The 18347-nt window shown below is 39.4% G+C and overlaps 1 protein-coding gene across 1 annotated transcript in view; it reads right to left on the reverse strand.

The window, feature by feature from the left end:
- Window positions 1–16745, reverse strand: part of LOC128663875 (E3 ubiquitin-protein ligase MARCHF7-like) — a 31500-nt gene extending 14755 nt beyond the window's left edge. The window contains exons 1-5 of the mRNA XM_053718438.1: window positions 16600–16745; window positions 2542–2692; window positions 2243–2392; window positions 1004–2081; window positions 110–279 (exon numbers count right to left, since the gene is read on the reverse strand). Of these exons, the coding sequence (XP_053574413.1) occupies window positions 110–279; window positions 1004–2081; window positions 2243–2392; window positions 2542–2692; window positions 16600–16617 (1567 nt within the window). The 5' untranslated portion in view covers window positions 16618–16745. The remainder of the gene's footprint in view (window positions 1–109; window positions 280–1003; window positions 2082–2242; window positions 2393–2541; window positions 2693–16599) is intronic.
- Window positions 16746–18347: the final 1602 nt, after the last annotated feature.

Consider the following 18347-nt stretch of genomic DNA (forward strand, 5'->3'; position numbering starts at 1 on the left):
ATATGCTAATCAGAAATGTTACTACTGGGGAGGTGTCATTGCATTCTCGGACCCTGGCAGCACAATTTCTTGAGCCAGTCCTGTTTATATACTCTTTACTTTCTCTCACCAGATGTAATTTTTGCCTCCAGCCACTTCTTTATGCAATCCTGGTGAACATATTTTAAGCTTCCAGTGCACTGACATGGAGCTATCAGATGGTTTTTTGTGGTTTCCCCTCCCATGAGACAGATTCTGCAGATGTCTCCCTCCTCATCCTCGGATTCTTCCTCTAGCAAACTAGATAGATTAAAAGCAAAACCCTGCTTACACAATAATGTATGGGGCAGTCAACAAACAGACACTAAACATCAGTATGGTTCAACAATAAGACAATCATTGCAAAAGATTTGAGTGCGTTATTTCAATCAATTTCATCTTGCACACGTTAAGTTTTTGAGCTAAAAAAGTAAAAAAAAAACACTGACTAAAAATAGTATTAAAAAGAGTTGCATGGCCACGCATTTTATACACCACCAATCCTCATGTGGTACAGATCCTTGAAAACAGATGGCTACTTAAATAAAACCAGGCACATAACAGATGATATCTTAACTCAAATAAAGGAATTTAAGCAGTCTTTGTACCACTTAGCTTATTATAACCAGTTAGTTAATTATGTGTCCACATTTCTCATTCTCCTGGACCTCTATTCACGCTTTGATGTTTACTTATAAATACTGAAAAGCAAAGCAGCTATTACTGAAACATTCTAATATTAAAATGCTCAGGATACAGCTCATATTTACTCCTATTCTGCCGCTACAAACACATCATTCGATCAGTGGATCGTTCCAGGATATGGTATAGAAACTAACATCCCTGTATACACACTTCCCCCTAAGAATGTATTTGAGTAAATTACAATTGATAACTGGTTAATCTAAGTCTACCAAGCATGAAACATAGCACACACACAGATATTTATATTAACATTTACAATACTAGATTTATACGTTTTCACCTGTTCTGTAGCTTCTTCAGTTTCTCTGGGTCTGCTTTAGTTTTCTCAGAGTCACTGCTATGCTGGGTTGTTCTAATTCTCCCTGAATGTCTGTGGCCAGGATTTCTCCTCATAGACAACGTGACAAAGGCTAAGTGTAGATTCTCACTAAGAATCTGTGGATTAGGTGCAGTTGGTGAGAGGCTATTCTCTAGATGGGAAAGATAAGAAGGTCCCTGAATAGGTATTGAGTGCCCTCTGTCTTCCACAGATGATATGGAAGTTGTGAGATCATTGTTTTGTAAATTCTGTGAACATGGAGTTATGGACATATTTAATGAAGTTGAGAGTGAGACAGTATCCTCTCCTTCAATAGCCATTGAAACCATGTCAGCTCTGTCATCCTCATTCTCATCCAGTGAACTGAGAGAACAAGCAAGAGAATAATTAAGAGTCAGGTCATCTGGTGATTCTGAGCGCATCTCAATCTGTGACTCACTGGATGACATGATATTTGGTGTTGTGAATATTGAAATATCTTCTCTGTTGCTAATACTGATGTTATCATTCCCAATATCATCATAAGAATTTATGTAGGTCTCATTATTTTGGAATTGAATACCAAATTCTCTCTCGCGGTTGTTTTCCTCCTCAGAGTCCCCATGGAAGAATTCCAGATCCTTTGTTTGAACTGATGACACATTGTGAGGTTCAGTTTCTCTTACTAATTCATTCATATTGTTTTCAAGTTCACTAGAGGAACTGCTGTTCATATTTCTTCCCCAACAACTGCTATGTTGCTCAAAATTGGACAAGTGAGGTTCTAAACCTAATTGTAGGTCCTCCCCACTCATAATATCCAAAGTATCTACATCATTTTCTACATTTTCTTCAATGTTTCTCTCCAAAAGGACATTAAAGCAATCATCAATGGACCTGATTGGAGATGTTCTGTTTAGCTGAGAATAGCCATCCAGATTATGTAAGGAAGAGGGACACTGATTTTCTGTTAAGGGAAAGACTGGTGTAAGTGGTCCTCTCTGCTGGTTCCTAATAGTATCAGAGCTAGTGAACCTAGCCTGTTGTCTGTATTTGATAGCTACAAAAAATAAAATGTTTAATCACAAAAATATTACATTAATTAAAGGAGTTATTAAAATACAGAAATGAATCACACAAACTAGTACAATGGTGACACATGCTTACGAAAATGTCAAATTGATCAAAATTTTCAAATATAATTACTAGTTTGTAACTTACTCAGGTTCTGGTGGACATCTGCCTTTGCCTGCCCCATTGATAAGGTTTCGACCCTTCTTTGACCTCGTTCTCCATCTTTGTTTACCAATTTGTCAGGGTGATAGCGTGTATGTAATCTCTTCTTTTGCACCATAATTTGTGACTTGACTGCTAACAAAAAATATACTGATATATCAATGTTGTAAACATAAGAAGTCTCTAACTGCAGTGATAGGGGTCCTTGACACACTAAGATTATACAACATTTTTACTCCTGTTCATAAACACACAAGTTTGCCCCAATCCTTCTCCTTCCTCACCTAGCATGGTTTCCTGTGGCTGTAGGACTGTAATACTCTTGAGGGTAGATGCACTCTTCTTCCTTATAATATTCGGGTCCTTGTTTATGGCTGGAAGCTTATTTGGAGTATTCAGTGCCTCTTTACCAAATCCTAACCCACCAATAAAATGCTGAAGATAGTAAAAAGAGACAGTGTCACCAATCTACTTTGAGACCTCTCAATACAACAAACCCATATCAACATTATGAGCTAGATTACAAGTGGTGCGCTAACGGTAGCGCACTAGATATAAGAATATCACAGGCGTGTTAGATTGCTTGTGTATTACAAGTTAAAAATAAATGTGTTTGCTCAAGCACAATTGAATTTACACACATTGGGTTAGTGCGACTGAAGACCTTGTGTAAAGGGTTAGGGTTAAAATAAAAGTTGCCACAAACACAACATAAATACATTAAAATATACTGTTACACTTATAAACACGATCTGATAAAAAATAGTCATATAAATATTAATAAAATTGTATTATAAGGGTTCAAAGGTATATGGTATATAACCAGGCATTTGACTGCAAAAGTGATATAATTAATATATAAAACGTAATTTATGTAAGAACTTACCTGATAAATTCATTTCTTTCATATTGGCAAGAGTCCATGAGCTAGTGACGTATGGGATATACAATTCTACCAGGAGTGGTAAAGTTTCCCAAACCTCAAAATGCCTATAAATACACCCCTCACCACACCCACAATTCAGTTTAATGAATAGCTAAGTAGTGGGGTGATAGAAAAAGGAGTAAAAAAGCATACCAAAAAGAGAAACTGGAAATATAATTGTGCTTTTATACAAAAAAAAATCATAACCACCATAAAAAGGGTAGGCCTCATGGACTCTTGCCAATATGAAAGAAATTAATTTATCAGGTAAGTTCTTACATAAATTATGTTTTCTGTCATGTAATTGGCAAGAGTCCATGAGCTAGTGATGTATGGGATAGAAATACCCAAGATGTGGAATTCCACAGAAGAGTCACTAGAAAGGGAGGGAAAAAATAAAAACAGCCATTTTCCGCTATAAAAATTAAATCCACAAAAAAATACGTTTTTCTCATAAATTTAAAGAAAAAAAACTTAAAATATAAGCAGAAGAATCAAACTGAAACAGCTGCCTGAAGAACTTTTCTACCAAAAACTGCTTCAGAAGAAGCAAATACATCAAAATGGTAAAATTTAGTAAATGTATGCAAAGAAGACCAAGTTGCTGCTTTGCAAATCTGATCAACTGAAGCTTCATTCTTAAAAACCCAAGAAGTGGAGACTGATCTAGTAGAATGAGCTGTGATCCTCTGAGGCGGGGACTGTCCTGCCTCCAAATAAGCTTTATGAATCAAAAGCTTTAACCAAGATGCCAAAAGAAATAGCAGAAGCTTTCTGACCTTTTCTAGAAGAAAACAACAGAGAAGACAACAAATAGACTAGAAGTCTTCCTGAAATCTTTAGTAGCTTCAACATAATATTTCAAAGCTCTTACAACATCCAAACAATGTAAAGATCTTTCAAGAGTATTCTTGGGATTAGGACACAAGGAAAGAACAACAATTTCCCTACTAATGTTGTTAGCATTCACAACCTTAGGAAGAAATTTAAACGAACAAAACAGCCTTATCCTAATGAAAAATCAGAAAAGGAGACTCACAAGAAAGAGCAGACAATTCAGAAACTCTTTTAGCTGAAGATATAGCCAAAGGAAACAACACTTTCCAAGAAAGTAGTTTAATATCCAAAGAATGCATAGGCTCAAAAGGAGGAGCCTGCAAAGTCTTCAAAACCAAATTAAGACTCCAAGGAGGAGAGATTGATTTAACAACAGGCTTTATACGAACCCAAGCCTGAACAAAACAGTGAATATCAGGAAGCTTAGCAATCTTTCTATGAAATAAAACAGAAAGAGCAGAGATTTGTCCCTTCAAAGTACTTGCAAACAAACCTTTATCCAAACCATCCTGAAGAAACTGTAAAATTCTAGGAATTCTAAAAGAATGCCAGGAGAATTTAAGAGAAGAACACCATGAAATATAGGTCTTCCAAACTCGATAATAAATCTTCCTTGAAACAGACTTAAGAGTCTGTAGCATAGTATTAATCACTGAGACAGAGAAACCTCTATGACTAAGCACTAAGCGTTCAACTTCCATACCTTCAAATCAAACGATTTGAGATCCTGATGGAAAAACGGCCCTTGAGACAGAAGGTCTGTTCTTAAAGGAAGTACCCAAGGCTGGCAACTGGACATCTGGACAAGATCCGCATACCAAAACCTGTGAGGCCATGCTGGTGCTATCAGAAACACATACGATTGTTCCATAATGATCTTGAAGATCACTCTTGGAAGAAGAACTAGAGGCGGAAAGATGTAAGCAGGTTAGAAAAACCAAGGAACTGCTAAAGCATCCATCATCTCCGCCTGAGGATCCCTGGGCCTGGATAGGTACCTGGGAAGTTTCTTGTTTAGATGAGAAGCCATCATATCTATTTCGGGAAGACCCCACATCTGTACAATCTGACAAAATACATGTGGATGGAGAGACCACTCCCCCGGATGTAAGGTCTGACAGCTGAGATAATCTGCTTCCCAATTGTCTACACCTTGGATATGCACCACAGAAATTAGACAAGAGCTGGATTCCGCCCAAGAAAGTATCCAAGATACTTCTTTCATAGCTAGGGGACTGCGAGTCCCACCCTGATGATTGACATATGCCACAGTTGTGATATTGTTCGTCTGAAAACAAATGAATGGTTCTCTCTTTAACAGAGGCCAAACCTGAAGAGCCCTGAAAATAGCACAGAGTTCTAAAATAATGATTGGTAACCTCGCCTCTTGCGGTTTCCAAACCCCTTGTGCTGTCAGAGATCGCCAGACAGCTCCCCAACCTGAAAGATTTGCCTCTGTTGTAATCACAGTCCAGGTAGAATGAACAAAATAAAAACCCCATGAACTATACAATGATGGTCTAACCACCAAGTAAGAGAGAGTTGAATGTTGGGATTTAAGTATATCAATTGTGATATCCGAGTATAATCCCTGCACCATTGATTCAGCATACAAAGCTGGAGAGATCTCATATGAAAACGAGCAAAGGGGATCGCGTCCGATGCTGCAGTCATGAGACCTAAAACTTCCATGCACATAGCCACTGAAGGGAATGATTGAGATTGAAGGTTTCGACAAGCTGAAACCAATTTCATTCGTCTCTTGTCTATTAGAGACAGAGTCATCAACACTGAATCTATCTGGAAACGTAAAAAGGTGACCCTTGCCTGAGGAATCAAGAAACTCTTTGGTAAAGTGATCCTCCAACTATGTCTTTCAAGAAACAACACTAGTTGATTTGTGTGAGATTCGGCAAAATGTAAAGACTGAGCCAGTACCTAGATATCGTCTAAATAAGGAAACACTGCAATACCTTGTTCTCTGATTACAGATAGAAGGGCACCGAGAACCTTCGAAAAGATCCTTGGAGCTGTTGCTAGGCCAAATGCAAGAGCAACAAATTGGTAATGCTTGTCTAGAAAAGAGAATCTCAGGATACGATAGTGGTTTGGATGAATCTGAATGTGAAGATATGCATCCTGTAAGTCTATCGTTGACATATAATGACCTTGCTGAACAAAAGGCAAAATAGTCCTCATAGTCACCATCTTAAAAGTTGGGACTCTTACAAAACGATTAAAAAAACTTCAGATCCAGAACTGGCCTGAATGAATTTTCTTTCTTTGGGACAATGAATAGATTTGAATAAAACCCCAGACCCTGTTCCTGAAACGGAACTGGAATTATTACCCCTGAAAGCTCTAGATATGAAACACACTTTAGAAAAGCCTGAGCCTTCACCGGATTTGCTGGAATGTGAGAAAGAATCTTCTCACAGGAGGTCTTACTCTTAATCCTATTCGATACCCTTGAGAGACAATACTCTGAATCCACTGATTTTAAACAGAATCTGCCCAAATGTCTTGGAATTATTTCAATCTGCCACCCACCAGCTGAACTGGATCGAGGGCTGCACCTTCATGCAGACTTGGGGGCTGGCTTTGGTTTCTTAAAAGGCTTGGATTTATTCCAACTAGAAGAAGGTTTCCAATTGGAACCAGAGTCTTTAGGGGAAGGATTGGTTTTCTGTTCCTTATTCTGTCGAAAAGAACGAAAATGATTAGAAGCTTTAGATTTACCCTTAGATCTTTTATCCTGAGGCAAAAAAAACTCCCATCCCCCAGTGATAGTTGAAATAATTGAATCCAACTGAGAACCAAAATTTGAGCCATAAAGCTCTTCTAGCTAAAGACATATGTCCTAACGCTGCTTTTTAACGCCCGCTGGTATTACGAGTCTTGCAGGTACAGGTGTACCGCTCACTTTTTTGGCCAGACATGGAAATACCGCAAATCCACTTACGTAAATTGCGTATCCTCTATTTTCAATGGGACTTGCATAGCACCGGTATTACGAGTCTGCCAAAAAGTGAGCGGTAGACCCTCTCCTGTCAAGACTGGTACCGCATTTTAAAGTCAGTAGTTAAGAGTTTTACACTACAAAGCCGTAGCATAAAACTCTTAACTAAAGTGCTAAAAAGTACACTAACACCCATAAACTACCTATTAACCCCTTAACCGAGGCCCTCCCGCATCGCAAACACTGAAAGAAAAATTTGAACCCCTATTCTGCCGAACCGGACATCGCCGCCACTATAATAGATATATTAACCACTAAACCGCCGTACTCCCCCTCGCAAACATTAGTTAAATATTATTAACCCCTAATCTGCCGTCCCTAACATTGCCGACACCTACCTACATTTATTAATCCCTAATCTGCCGCCCCCAACGTTGCCGCCACTATACTAAAGTTATTAACCCCTAAATCTAAGTCTAACACTAACCCTAACCCCCCCTAACTTAAATATAATTAAAAGAAATCTAAATAAAAATTACTATCATTAACTAAATTATTCCTATTTAAAACTAAATACTTACTTGTAAAATAAACCCTAAAATAGCTACAATATAACTAATAGTTACATTGTAGCTAGCTTAGGGCTTATTTTTATTTTACAGGCAAGTCTGTATTTATTTTAACTAGGTAGAATAGTTACTAAATAGTTATTAACTATTTAATAAACTACCTAGCTAAAATAAAGACTAATTGACCTGTAAAATAAAACCTAACCTAAGTTACACTAACACCTAACACTACACTATAATTAAATTATTTCCCTAAATTAAATACAATTAAATTAAATTATCTAAAGAACAAAAAAACCCCCACTAAATTACAGAAAATAATAAACAAATTACAAGATTTTAAACTAATTAACCTAATCTAATCCCCCTAACAAAATTAAAAAGCCCCCTCAAAATAAAAAAAGCCCTACCCTACACTAAATTACAAATAGCCCTTAAAAGGGCCTTTTGCGGGGCAGCTATTTTACCTGTAAAAAAAATTACAAATCCCCCCCAACATTAAAACCCACCACCAACACAACCAACCCTACTCTAAAACCCACCCAATACCCCCTTAAAAAAACACTAACCCCATGAAGTTCACCTTACCGGGAGAAGTCTTCATCTAACCGGGCCGAAGTCCTCAACGAAGCCGGGAGAAGTCTTCATCCAAGCCGGGCGAAGTGGTCCTCACACTGAATGAAGGTTCCTTTAAATGACGTCATCCAAGATGGCGTCCCTTCAATTTGGATTGGCTGATAGAATTCTATCAGACAATCGGAATTAAGGTAGAAAAAATCCTATTGGCTGATGCAATCAGCCAATAGGATTGAAGTTCAATCCTATTGGCTGATCCAATCAGCCAATAGGATTGAAGTTCAATCCTATTGGCTGATCCAATCAGCCAATATGATTGAGCTGGCATTCTATTGGCTGTTCCAATCAGCCAATAGAATGCCAGCTCAATCCTATTGGCTGCCAACAGTATAGCCCTCTGAGCATATAAAAGGCATATAGGAAGTGGAGTGAGAAATAAACTACATTTTTTGGCGCCAAGTATGACGCATGACACAAAAGGAAGTTGAAAATGTTTTTGGTGCCAACAACATCCGGAAATGACGCAACTCGCGACATAACAGACGCAAACTTGTGCAAGGAATCATGGCGTCAACTAAGAAGCCAGAAATGACGAACTTGCGTCATCAAAGATGTACCTTTACGCCAAAAAATTCTCATAAATAACAGCATTTTGCAACCTCGCAAGCCTAATTTGCCCGCGAAATTTAAATAAAAACAGTAAATTTGAAAAAAAAAAAGGACTATACCCCAGGTAAGAAAAATAACTTCCTAAAACATGCTTCCCAAACTGAAACTGACATTCTGCAAAAGGAAATATACATAGACCTGACTCATGGCAAATATAAGTAAAATACATATATTTAAAACTTTATGTACAGTAAATACATAAAGCACCAAAAAAGGAAATTTATGCTTACTTGATAAATTGATTTCTTCTAGGATACGACGAGTCCACGGATTTCATCCTTACTTGTGGGATATTATCCTCCTGCTAACAGGAAGTGGCAAAGAGCACCACAGCAGAGCTGAATATATAGCAAATCCCTTCCCCTCCACCCCCAGTCATTCGACCGAAGATTTTAGGAAGAGAAAGGAAAGCTAAAAGGTGCAGAGGTGACTGAAGTTGTAAATAATAAAAAAATATAATCTATCTTAAATTGACAGGGAGGGCCGTGGACTCGTCGTATCGTAGAAGAAATCAATTTATCAGGTAAGCATAAATTTCCTTTTCTTCTACAAGATACGACGAGTCCACGTATTTCATCCTTACTTGTGGGATACAATACCAAAGCAACAGGACACGGATGAAAGGGAGGGACAAGACAGAGACCTAAACGGAAGGCACCACTGCTTGAAGAACTTTTCTCCCAAAAATAGCCTCAGAAGAAGCAAAAGTATCAAATTTGGAAAATTTGGAAAAAGTATGAAGGGACGACCAAGTCACAGCCTTACAAATCTGTTCAAAGGATGCATCGTTTTTAAAGGCCCATGTGGAACCACAGCCCTAAAAGAATGAGCCGTAATTCTTTCAGGAGGCTGCTGTCCAGCAGTCTCATATGCCAGGCGGATGATACTCCTCAGCCAAAAAGAAAGAGAGGTAGCCGTAGCTTTCTGACCCCTACACTTTCCAGAATAAACAATGAATAATGAAGACCACGTCCAGGTTATGTAACAGACGCTCCTTCTTAGAAGAAGGATTAGGACACAAGAAAGAAACAACAATTTCCTGATTAATATTCTTATTCGAAACAACCTTAGGAAGAAACCCAGGTTTGGTACGTAAAACCACCTTATCAGAATGAAATATAAGATAAGGTGAATCACACTGTAACGCTGAAAGCTCAGAAACTCTTTGAGCAGAAGAAATAGCAAACAAAAACAGAATTTTCCAAGATAACAATTTAATATCTATGGAATGCATAGGTTCAAACGGAACCCCTTGAATAACTCGAAGAACTAAATTCAAACTCCAGGGAGGAGTAATTGGTCTAAATACAGGCTTAATTCTAGTTAGAGTCTGACAAAAGACTGAACATCTGGCACATCTGCCAAACATTTGTGAAACAAAATTGACAAAGCAGAAATTTGTCCCTTTAAGGAACTTGCTGATAACCCTTTCTCCAATCCTTCTTGGAGAAAAGACAGAATCCTGGGAATCCTAACTTTACTCCATGAGTAACCCTTGGATTCACACCAATAAAGATATTTATGCCATATCTTATGAACGATTTTTCTAGTGACAGGCTTTCTAGCCTGTATCCAAGTATTAATGACCGAATCAGAGAATCCTGGCTTCGATAAAATCAAGCGTTCAATCTCCACGCAGTCAGCTGCAGAGAAATTAGATTTGGATGTTGGAAAGGACCTTGAATGAGAAGGTCCTGTCTCAAAGGAAGTTTCCACTGTGGCAGAGAGGACATGTCCACTAGATCCGCATACCAAGTCCTGCGGGGCCACGCAGGCTCTATCAGGATTACTGAAGCTCTCTCCTGTTTGATTCGAGCAATCACGCGTGGAAGGAGAGGAAATGGTGGAAAGACATAAGCTAGGCTGAACAACCAAGGCACTGCCAAGGCATCTATCAGTTCGGCCTGGGGATCCCTTGACCTGGATCCGTAACGTGGAAGCTTGGCATTCTGACGAGATGCCATCAGATCCATTTCCGGTCTGCCTCATTTGTGAATCAATGAAGCAAACACCTCCAGATGGAGTTCCCACTACCCCGGATGAAAAGTCTGACGATTTAGAAAATCTGCTTCCCAATTTTCTACTCCTGGGATGTAGATTGCCGACAGATAACAAGAGTGGGCCTCCGCCCATCGGATTATCTTTGATACTTCTATCATCGCTAAGGAACTCCTTGTTCCCCCTGATGATTGATATATGCCACAGTCATGATGTTGTCCGACAGGAATCTGATGAATTTGGTCGAGGCCAACTGAGGGTAACGGCTGAAGCGCATTGAATATTGCTCTCAGTTCCAGAATATTGATTGGAAATAGAGACTCCACCAAAACACCCTGAGCCTTCAGGGAATTCCAGACTGCACCACAGCCCAGAAGGCCTGTGGAAACAAGTCCCCTGGGACAGATGATCCAGCGACAACCACCAAAGAAGAGAGTCTCTGGTCTCTTGATCCAGATTTATCTGAGGAGATAAATTTGCATAATCCCCATTCCACTGTCCGAGCATGCACAGCTGCAGTGGTCTGAGATGAAATCGAGCAAACGGAATGATGTCCATTGACGCTACCATTAATCCAATTACCTCCATACACTGAGCCACTGATGGCCGAAGAATGGACTGAAGTGCTCGGCCAGTATTTAGAATCTTTGATTTTCTGACCTCCGTCAGAAATATTTTCATGTCTACCGAGTCTATCAGAGTTCCCAAAAAGGGGACTAGTGAACTCTTCTCTATGTTCACCTTCCAACCGTGAGTTCTCAGGAAAGACAGGACTGTGTGCATGTGAGATTTTGTCAGATGATAAGTTGACGCCTGGATCAAAATGTCATCCAGATAAGGCGACACTGCTATGCCTCGCGGTCTGAGAACCGCCAGAAGAGACCCTAGAACCTTTGTGAAGATTCTGGGTGCTGTGGCCAACCCGAAGGGAAGACCCACGAATTGAAAATGTTTGTCCAGGAAGACAAACCTTAGGTACTGATGATGATCCTTGTGAATAGGAATATGAAGGTAAGCATCCTTCAAGTCCACGGTAGTCATATATTGACCCTCCTGGATCATTGGTAAGATCGTTCGTATAGTCTCCATATTGAATGATGGGACTCTGAGAAACTTGTTTAGACACTTGAGATCTAAAATGGGCCTGAAAGTTCCCTCTTTTTTAGGAACCACGAAAAGATTTGAGTAAAACCCCTGTCCCTGTTCCGGTTTTGGAACGGGACAAATTACTCCCATGGTATGGAGGTCTTTTACACAGCGTAAGAATGCCTCTCTTTTTATCTGGTCTACAGATAATCGTGAAAAATGAAATCTCCCTCTTGGGAGAAAATCCTTGAATTCCAGTTGATACCCGTGGGTCACGATTTCCAGCGCCCAGGGGTCCTGAACATCTCTTGCACAAGCCTGAGCAAAGAAAGAAAGTCTGCCACCTACTAGATCTGGTCCCGGATCGGGGGCCGCCCCTTCATGCTGTCTTTGTAGCAGCAGTGGGCTTCTTGGATAGTTTACCTTTATTCCAAGTCTGGTTGGGTCTCCAGACTGACTTAGATTGGGCAAAATTCCTTTCCTGCTTTGTGGAGGAAGAGGAAGCAGAGGGTCCTCCTTTAAAATTCTGAAAGGAGCGAAAATGATTTTGTTTACCCCTCATCTTAACAGAGTTATCCTGAGGTAGGGCATTACCTCCAGTAATGTCAGAAATGATTTCCTTCAATTCAGGCATGAAAAGGGTCTTACCTTTAAAGGGAATAGCTAAAAGCTTAGTTTTTGATGACACATCAGCAGACCAAAATTTGAGCCATAACGCTCTACGTGCTAGAATAGCAAATCCTGCATTTTTCGCCGCTAATTTAGCAATTTGAAAAGCGGCATCAGTAATGAAAGAATTAGGTAGCTTAAGAGCCTTAATTCTATCCAAAATGTCATCTAACAGAGTCTCAACCTTCAGAGACTGCTGCAGTAGTTACTGGAACAAAGCAGGCCGTAGGTTGTAAAAGAAAACCCTGATTAATAAATAATTTCTTTAGAAGACCCTCTAACTTTTTATCCATAGGGTCTTTGAAAGCACAACTGTCCTCGATGGGTATAGTTGTACGCTTAGCCAGGGTAGATATAGCACCCTCTACCTTAGGGTTTGCCACGAGTCCCGAATGGTGTCTGATATGGGAAACATTTTCTTAAAATTAGGAGGGGGAGAAAACGGTATACCTGGTCTATCCCATTACTTTTTTATAATTTCCGAAATTCTTTTAGGAACCGGAAAAACATCAGTGTAAGTAGGCACCTCTAGATATTTGTCCATCTTACACATTTTTTCTGGTAGTATTATAATAGAGTCGCTAAAACCTCCCGAAGTAACAGGCGAAGGTGTTCAAGCTTAAATTTAAAGGACATAACGTCCGAATCTGTCTGAGGTAACACATTCGCTGAGTCTGAAAGCTCTCCCTTAGACAGCAATTCCCTGACCCCCAACTCAGAGCACTGTGAGGGTACATCGGAAATATCCAATAAAGCATCAGAGGATTCAGTATTCACATTAATACCTGACCTACTGCGTTTACCCTGTAACACTGGTAATTTAGATAATACCTCTGTAAGGGTAGTTGACATAACTGCAGCCATCTCCTGCAGAGTAAAGGAATTAGACGCACTAGAGGTACTTGGCGTCGCTTGTGTGGGCGTTAAAGGTTGTGACACTTGGGGAGAATTGGATGGCATATCCTGATTCTCTTCAGACTGAGAATCATCCTTAGGCACACTTTCTTGACCTAAAATATGCTTTTTACAATGTAAGGCCCTTTCAGTACAAGAGGTACATAATGTAAGAGGGGGTTCCACAATAGCTTCTAAACACAAAGAACAATGAGATTCCTCAATGTCAGACATGTTGAACAGACTTGTAATAACCACAGAAGTCATTAAACACTTTATTTATTGCTTTAAACTAATTTTTGAGAAACGTGTACTGCGCCTTTAAGGAATAAAAAGCACACAATTTTTCAAAAAATGCTTCAAAAATGTTAATTTACTCTGAAAATGAACTGTAGCTCATTAAAAGCTCCAAAATTATTGCATCCTAAGAGTAAGGGGAGAATTAACCTCTAAAAGTAACTTTTAATCACAAAAATGTCAATTTTAACAAAAATACCACCTGAATTTCGCAACAGCTCTGCTGTGGCGCCTACCTGCCCCCAGGGTACTTGAAAATGACTTGCCAACGATCCGGATCAGAGAATCCCAGTCTAGGATCAACCGGAGTTAATGCTTGCTGCTGCCCAGCCAGAAGGAAGTGCGCATCTGAGCGTGCGAAAACAAGCCCCGCCCCTCATGGCCGATGCCGGAGTAGGCCTAAAATAACCGCATGGTGAAGTGGCTTTGCAAAAAACTAAGTGGAACATATAAAACCCCAAACAGATCCCAGCACAGTCATACCGGTTATGTATGTAATAAAAAAAACTATCAACATTTTCTGCCTCTCCCAGTGTCTCATATAATGCCCATTATAATGATTGAAAATATGTCAACAGCAAAATAAAACATAGGTCTCCAGTAACACCCCTCTGTTTAACAGGTCTACTGCTTACCCCATTCCCTTACAGGGAAATAAATGCCAGCCAGTTCTGATATATCAAGTCTCCTCAGAAATAAAGGGCTGCACATACCTCAATGCTGCATGTAGCATGAAACCGTTCTCCACACTGAAGAAGTCTCTTGTGTTACCTTCAGAAGTCTTGTGGGAACTAACATGGATCTTAGTTACAGCTGCTAAGATCATCAACCTCAGGGCAGAAATCTTCTTCCATATCCCCCTGAGGAAAATAGTACTCACCGGTACCATTTAAAATAAAAAACTTCTTGATTGAAGAAACTAAGACTAACACCTCACTTTACCTCTTCCTAGTATAACACAGGCAAAGAGAATAACTGGGGGTGGAAGGGAAGGGAGGAGCTATATATACAGCTCTGCTGTGGTGCTCTTTGCCACTTCCTGTTAGCAGGAGGATAATATCCCACAAGTAAGGACTCGTCGTATCTTGTAGTAGAAACCATAGCTGAGAGAGTCTTAAATAATGAAAACTAGCTTACTGAAAGACACCCATCAACATATAGCAGATAGCCAAACCAGTACTGAAAAAGTATCAGCAGAGGTAATGGTATATAAGAGTATATTGTCGATCTGAAAAGGGAGGTAGGAGATGAATCCCTACGACCAATAACAGAGAACCTTTGAAAAGATTTTCCGCGAGGAAAACCATAAAATCAATTGGCGATACTCCCTTCACATCCCTCTGACAAACACTGTACTCTGAGAGAAATTGGGCTTCAAAATTGCTGAGAAGCGCTTATCATAGAAGAAAAATCAAGCACAAACTTATTTTACCACCTCCATAGGGAGGCAAAGTTTGTAAAACTGAATTGTGGGTGTGGTGAGGGGTGTATTTATAGGCATTTTGAGGTTTGGGAAACTTTGCCCCTCCTGGTAGGATTGTATATCCCATATGTCACTAGCTCATGGACTCTTGCCAATTACATGAAAGAAATACTGTATGTATGTATTATATATATATATATATATATATATATATATATTCTATATAATCCATAGAATATATATATAAATATATATATATATATTATTATTATTATTATTATATTTTACAGTATCCCCTTAGTAATACCAGCGTACGCAAATGTGAGCTGGTATTACAAGTTAGGTGCAATGTGAACGCGACCTCGCATTCGCATTGCACAGAAACTTTGTGCTTACTAGAGCCCAATGGTAGACACAGCATGAGAACCTAGAGCAGCAAAGTGGGTGAGCCATGTAGCGATGGGCAGCAAATTTAAATATATATATCTATATACCCCGACTGGGTAGCTCCGCCAAAAGGTCCTGTTTCCTCCCCCGGAGCCTGCAGCTGTATAGCTGGAAAGTGATTATAGCAAGCCCACCCAAATAACCAGACAAGACCAGTATTCAGGTGAAAACACAAACTAACTTTATTGGAAAAACCACACAGCTTATATACACATTCAGAGCATTATCTGATCCCAAGACCTCTCACCATTTTCGCCCCTCCAAACAGTCCGGCACCTCTATGGAAGCCACAGTCCCATAGAGTCCTCACAGTACCTAAGTCGCGGTTTCGGGGTGATCCCGGGGAGAGGCGGTACTTCCACCAGAGTTATAGCCTAGTAAAGATATGGAGGTGGGGGTGTCCAAAACCCCCGGTTCCCTAGGAAGCTCCCCCTTGGCAATCACCACAGTTTTTCTCCACCAAAGGCACCAAAGTGAGCCAGTTAGTAGGGGGGTGGGGGTAGCTTTGGCAGTCTGGTATCCATGACAATTATACTATATATTTATGTGTTTATATGTAAATATACACATATTAACACATAAATATACAGTATATCTATATAAGCATATACATATATATTTATTGAGAACACACAGACCGCAATGTAAAGGCACTTTTCAGTGCTTTTTTTTTCCTAACACCCGCCAACTTTAACACCATAAAACTGCATTGTGCCGTTTTTTTTTAATAAAATTAAAGATGCTCATATTTTTTTTAATAAGAAACAGTATACATAATTTTGGGGCCAATTGAGGGACATTTATAAAATCTGATCTCTGGCTAATTTTATGAGCGCTAATTGTTACCGCAAGCTCTCAGTAGCAATAACCAGCCACTTGTAATTGCGCACTCGTAAATGGGCGCATTTGCCCATTTACGGGCTCAAAATAATTTAGTGCTCCACTTGTAATCTAGCCCAATATAAACAAATGTATGTTCATTGAATAAATTACCTGTTTTTTGGTCGCCATCCCTGACAACCATGGCTTCTTGTAACTGCGTTCTGAATATATAGAGTTAGTAGATGGGCGACTGCACTGAATTGTGGCCTGCCGCTCTCTTATATGCTCAGCTTGTTCTCTTTCTCTCTCTTGATAACGTAAATAGTTCTGTAAAATGGGAGTCATTTTGCAGTGTTATAACACCAAGTCTATAGAATATATTTCATCCAGATTACCTGACTCAGCACAGATTGCTCCTTCATCCAGGAGAACAGATCCTAAACCAAAACTCAGGTGTACTCTACTTCTCCTCTCAAGGAAGACAGCAGTAGAATGTTACTATTTTAAGCTAATAAATACTTTTTAAAAATCCATCAGACAGCAGTCCATAAACATTATAATGGAAATCTGACTTCCTTTTTCTTTTCCTTTTTCTTCTATAATTAGTATTAAGAGCATCTCCATCAAGTGTCATTTAGCCCCCCAGTGTCCCATACATATTATTGTAAAGAAAAGGTCTGTGCTAAAGTAGCAATGAATTATGCTTGGTGGGGGTGCTATAACTGTCGTCCTCCTACATTCTGCAGTGGTCACTATCTTGAAGCTTGTTTATGTCACTTCCTGTTTCAGCTAGGGTGGGAAATTCAGCTACAGGAAGAGGGTCTAGCAGTGGGATATTAATCATAACAGTAATAACAGGAGTTATAAAGGCTTGTCTGGAGATATGTACATGATATTATGTCTGTGTGTTTATTTCAGCCTCAATTCATCATTTTAACAGGCTTTTTGTAGTCTTTCAAAGACAGGATCTCCAAAACTGCCTATATCTTTTAAGATACAACAGTATGGCAGAGATCTATAATAGTGCATCCTGCCTGCAGAGTGAAAAACTTTAATACTAACAGGTGGCCACGAATGTCACGAATATGTCACGAATATCTCAGGATTTAGCTGTTAAGGGATTAATTCTGTTTAGTTTGTGAACTAAAATCAGTGTACTGGGTTTGTTTGTGTTTTCTTTGATGTGCCAGAACCCCTCATAAATAGTCTCTAAAACCCTTCCTCCAAATGTTATTGTGTATACATTGAGTCATAAAGCCACTCAAGCTTTTAGTTCCAGAGTTACACGGGATAGAGTTTTATGGCTCAGACTGTCAGCAGCAGGGCATGATGCAAAACAGGGCCTCAGTCACAGAAACTCATAAGGTCACTAAAAGGACATTGGTATAATATATATGTGCTTTAAACGGTTATGGCATTAAATGAAGGTAAATATGACAACCTATGTCATATCTGATATCAAACCGATTCTCCCAATGAAACTAAGAGATTCCCGATATGTATATTTGGAAATAGAGTTACCTAGCAGAAATTATAATGGGTTCTATACTGTCATGCAAAAACTTAGTTTATTGAAGGTCATAAAGGACAGGGGGGTTCCTTAGCCTGCCCAGGAGGGTGTGGTCAGGCAATGTGATCTCTGGAAAATATGTATAACGTTTGATGTTTCAACATGTAACGGTGTCATTCTTACAAGGGGAGCTGTTCTACAGAGTAAGGAACCATCGCTTTGTGCCATTCCCCTGGCGCAGATCTTGAGACTAGGAAAGTATTCAATCTGGTTTTCTCCTCTTTTTATTTTTCCTGTTTGCGTGTGTAATTTTATTTGTAACAACTTTTTATTAATAATGCATTGTGCATAATATTTTTGGCATAATAAATAATTCCTTTATTAAGTTTGGCCTTTGTCTAATAATTGA

The sequence above is a fragment of the Bombina bombina genome, chromosome 1 (assembly GCF_027579735.1).
Source record: "Bombina bombina isolate aBomBom1 chromosome 1, aBomBom1.pri, whole genome shotgun sequence".
Lineage (NCBI taxonomy): Eukaryota > Metazoa > Chordata > Amphibia > Anura > Bombinatoridae > Bombina > Bombina bombina.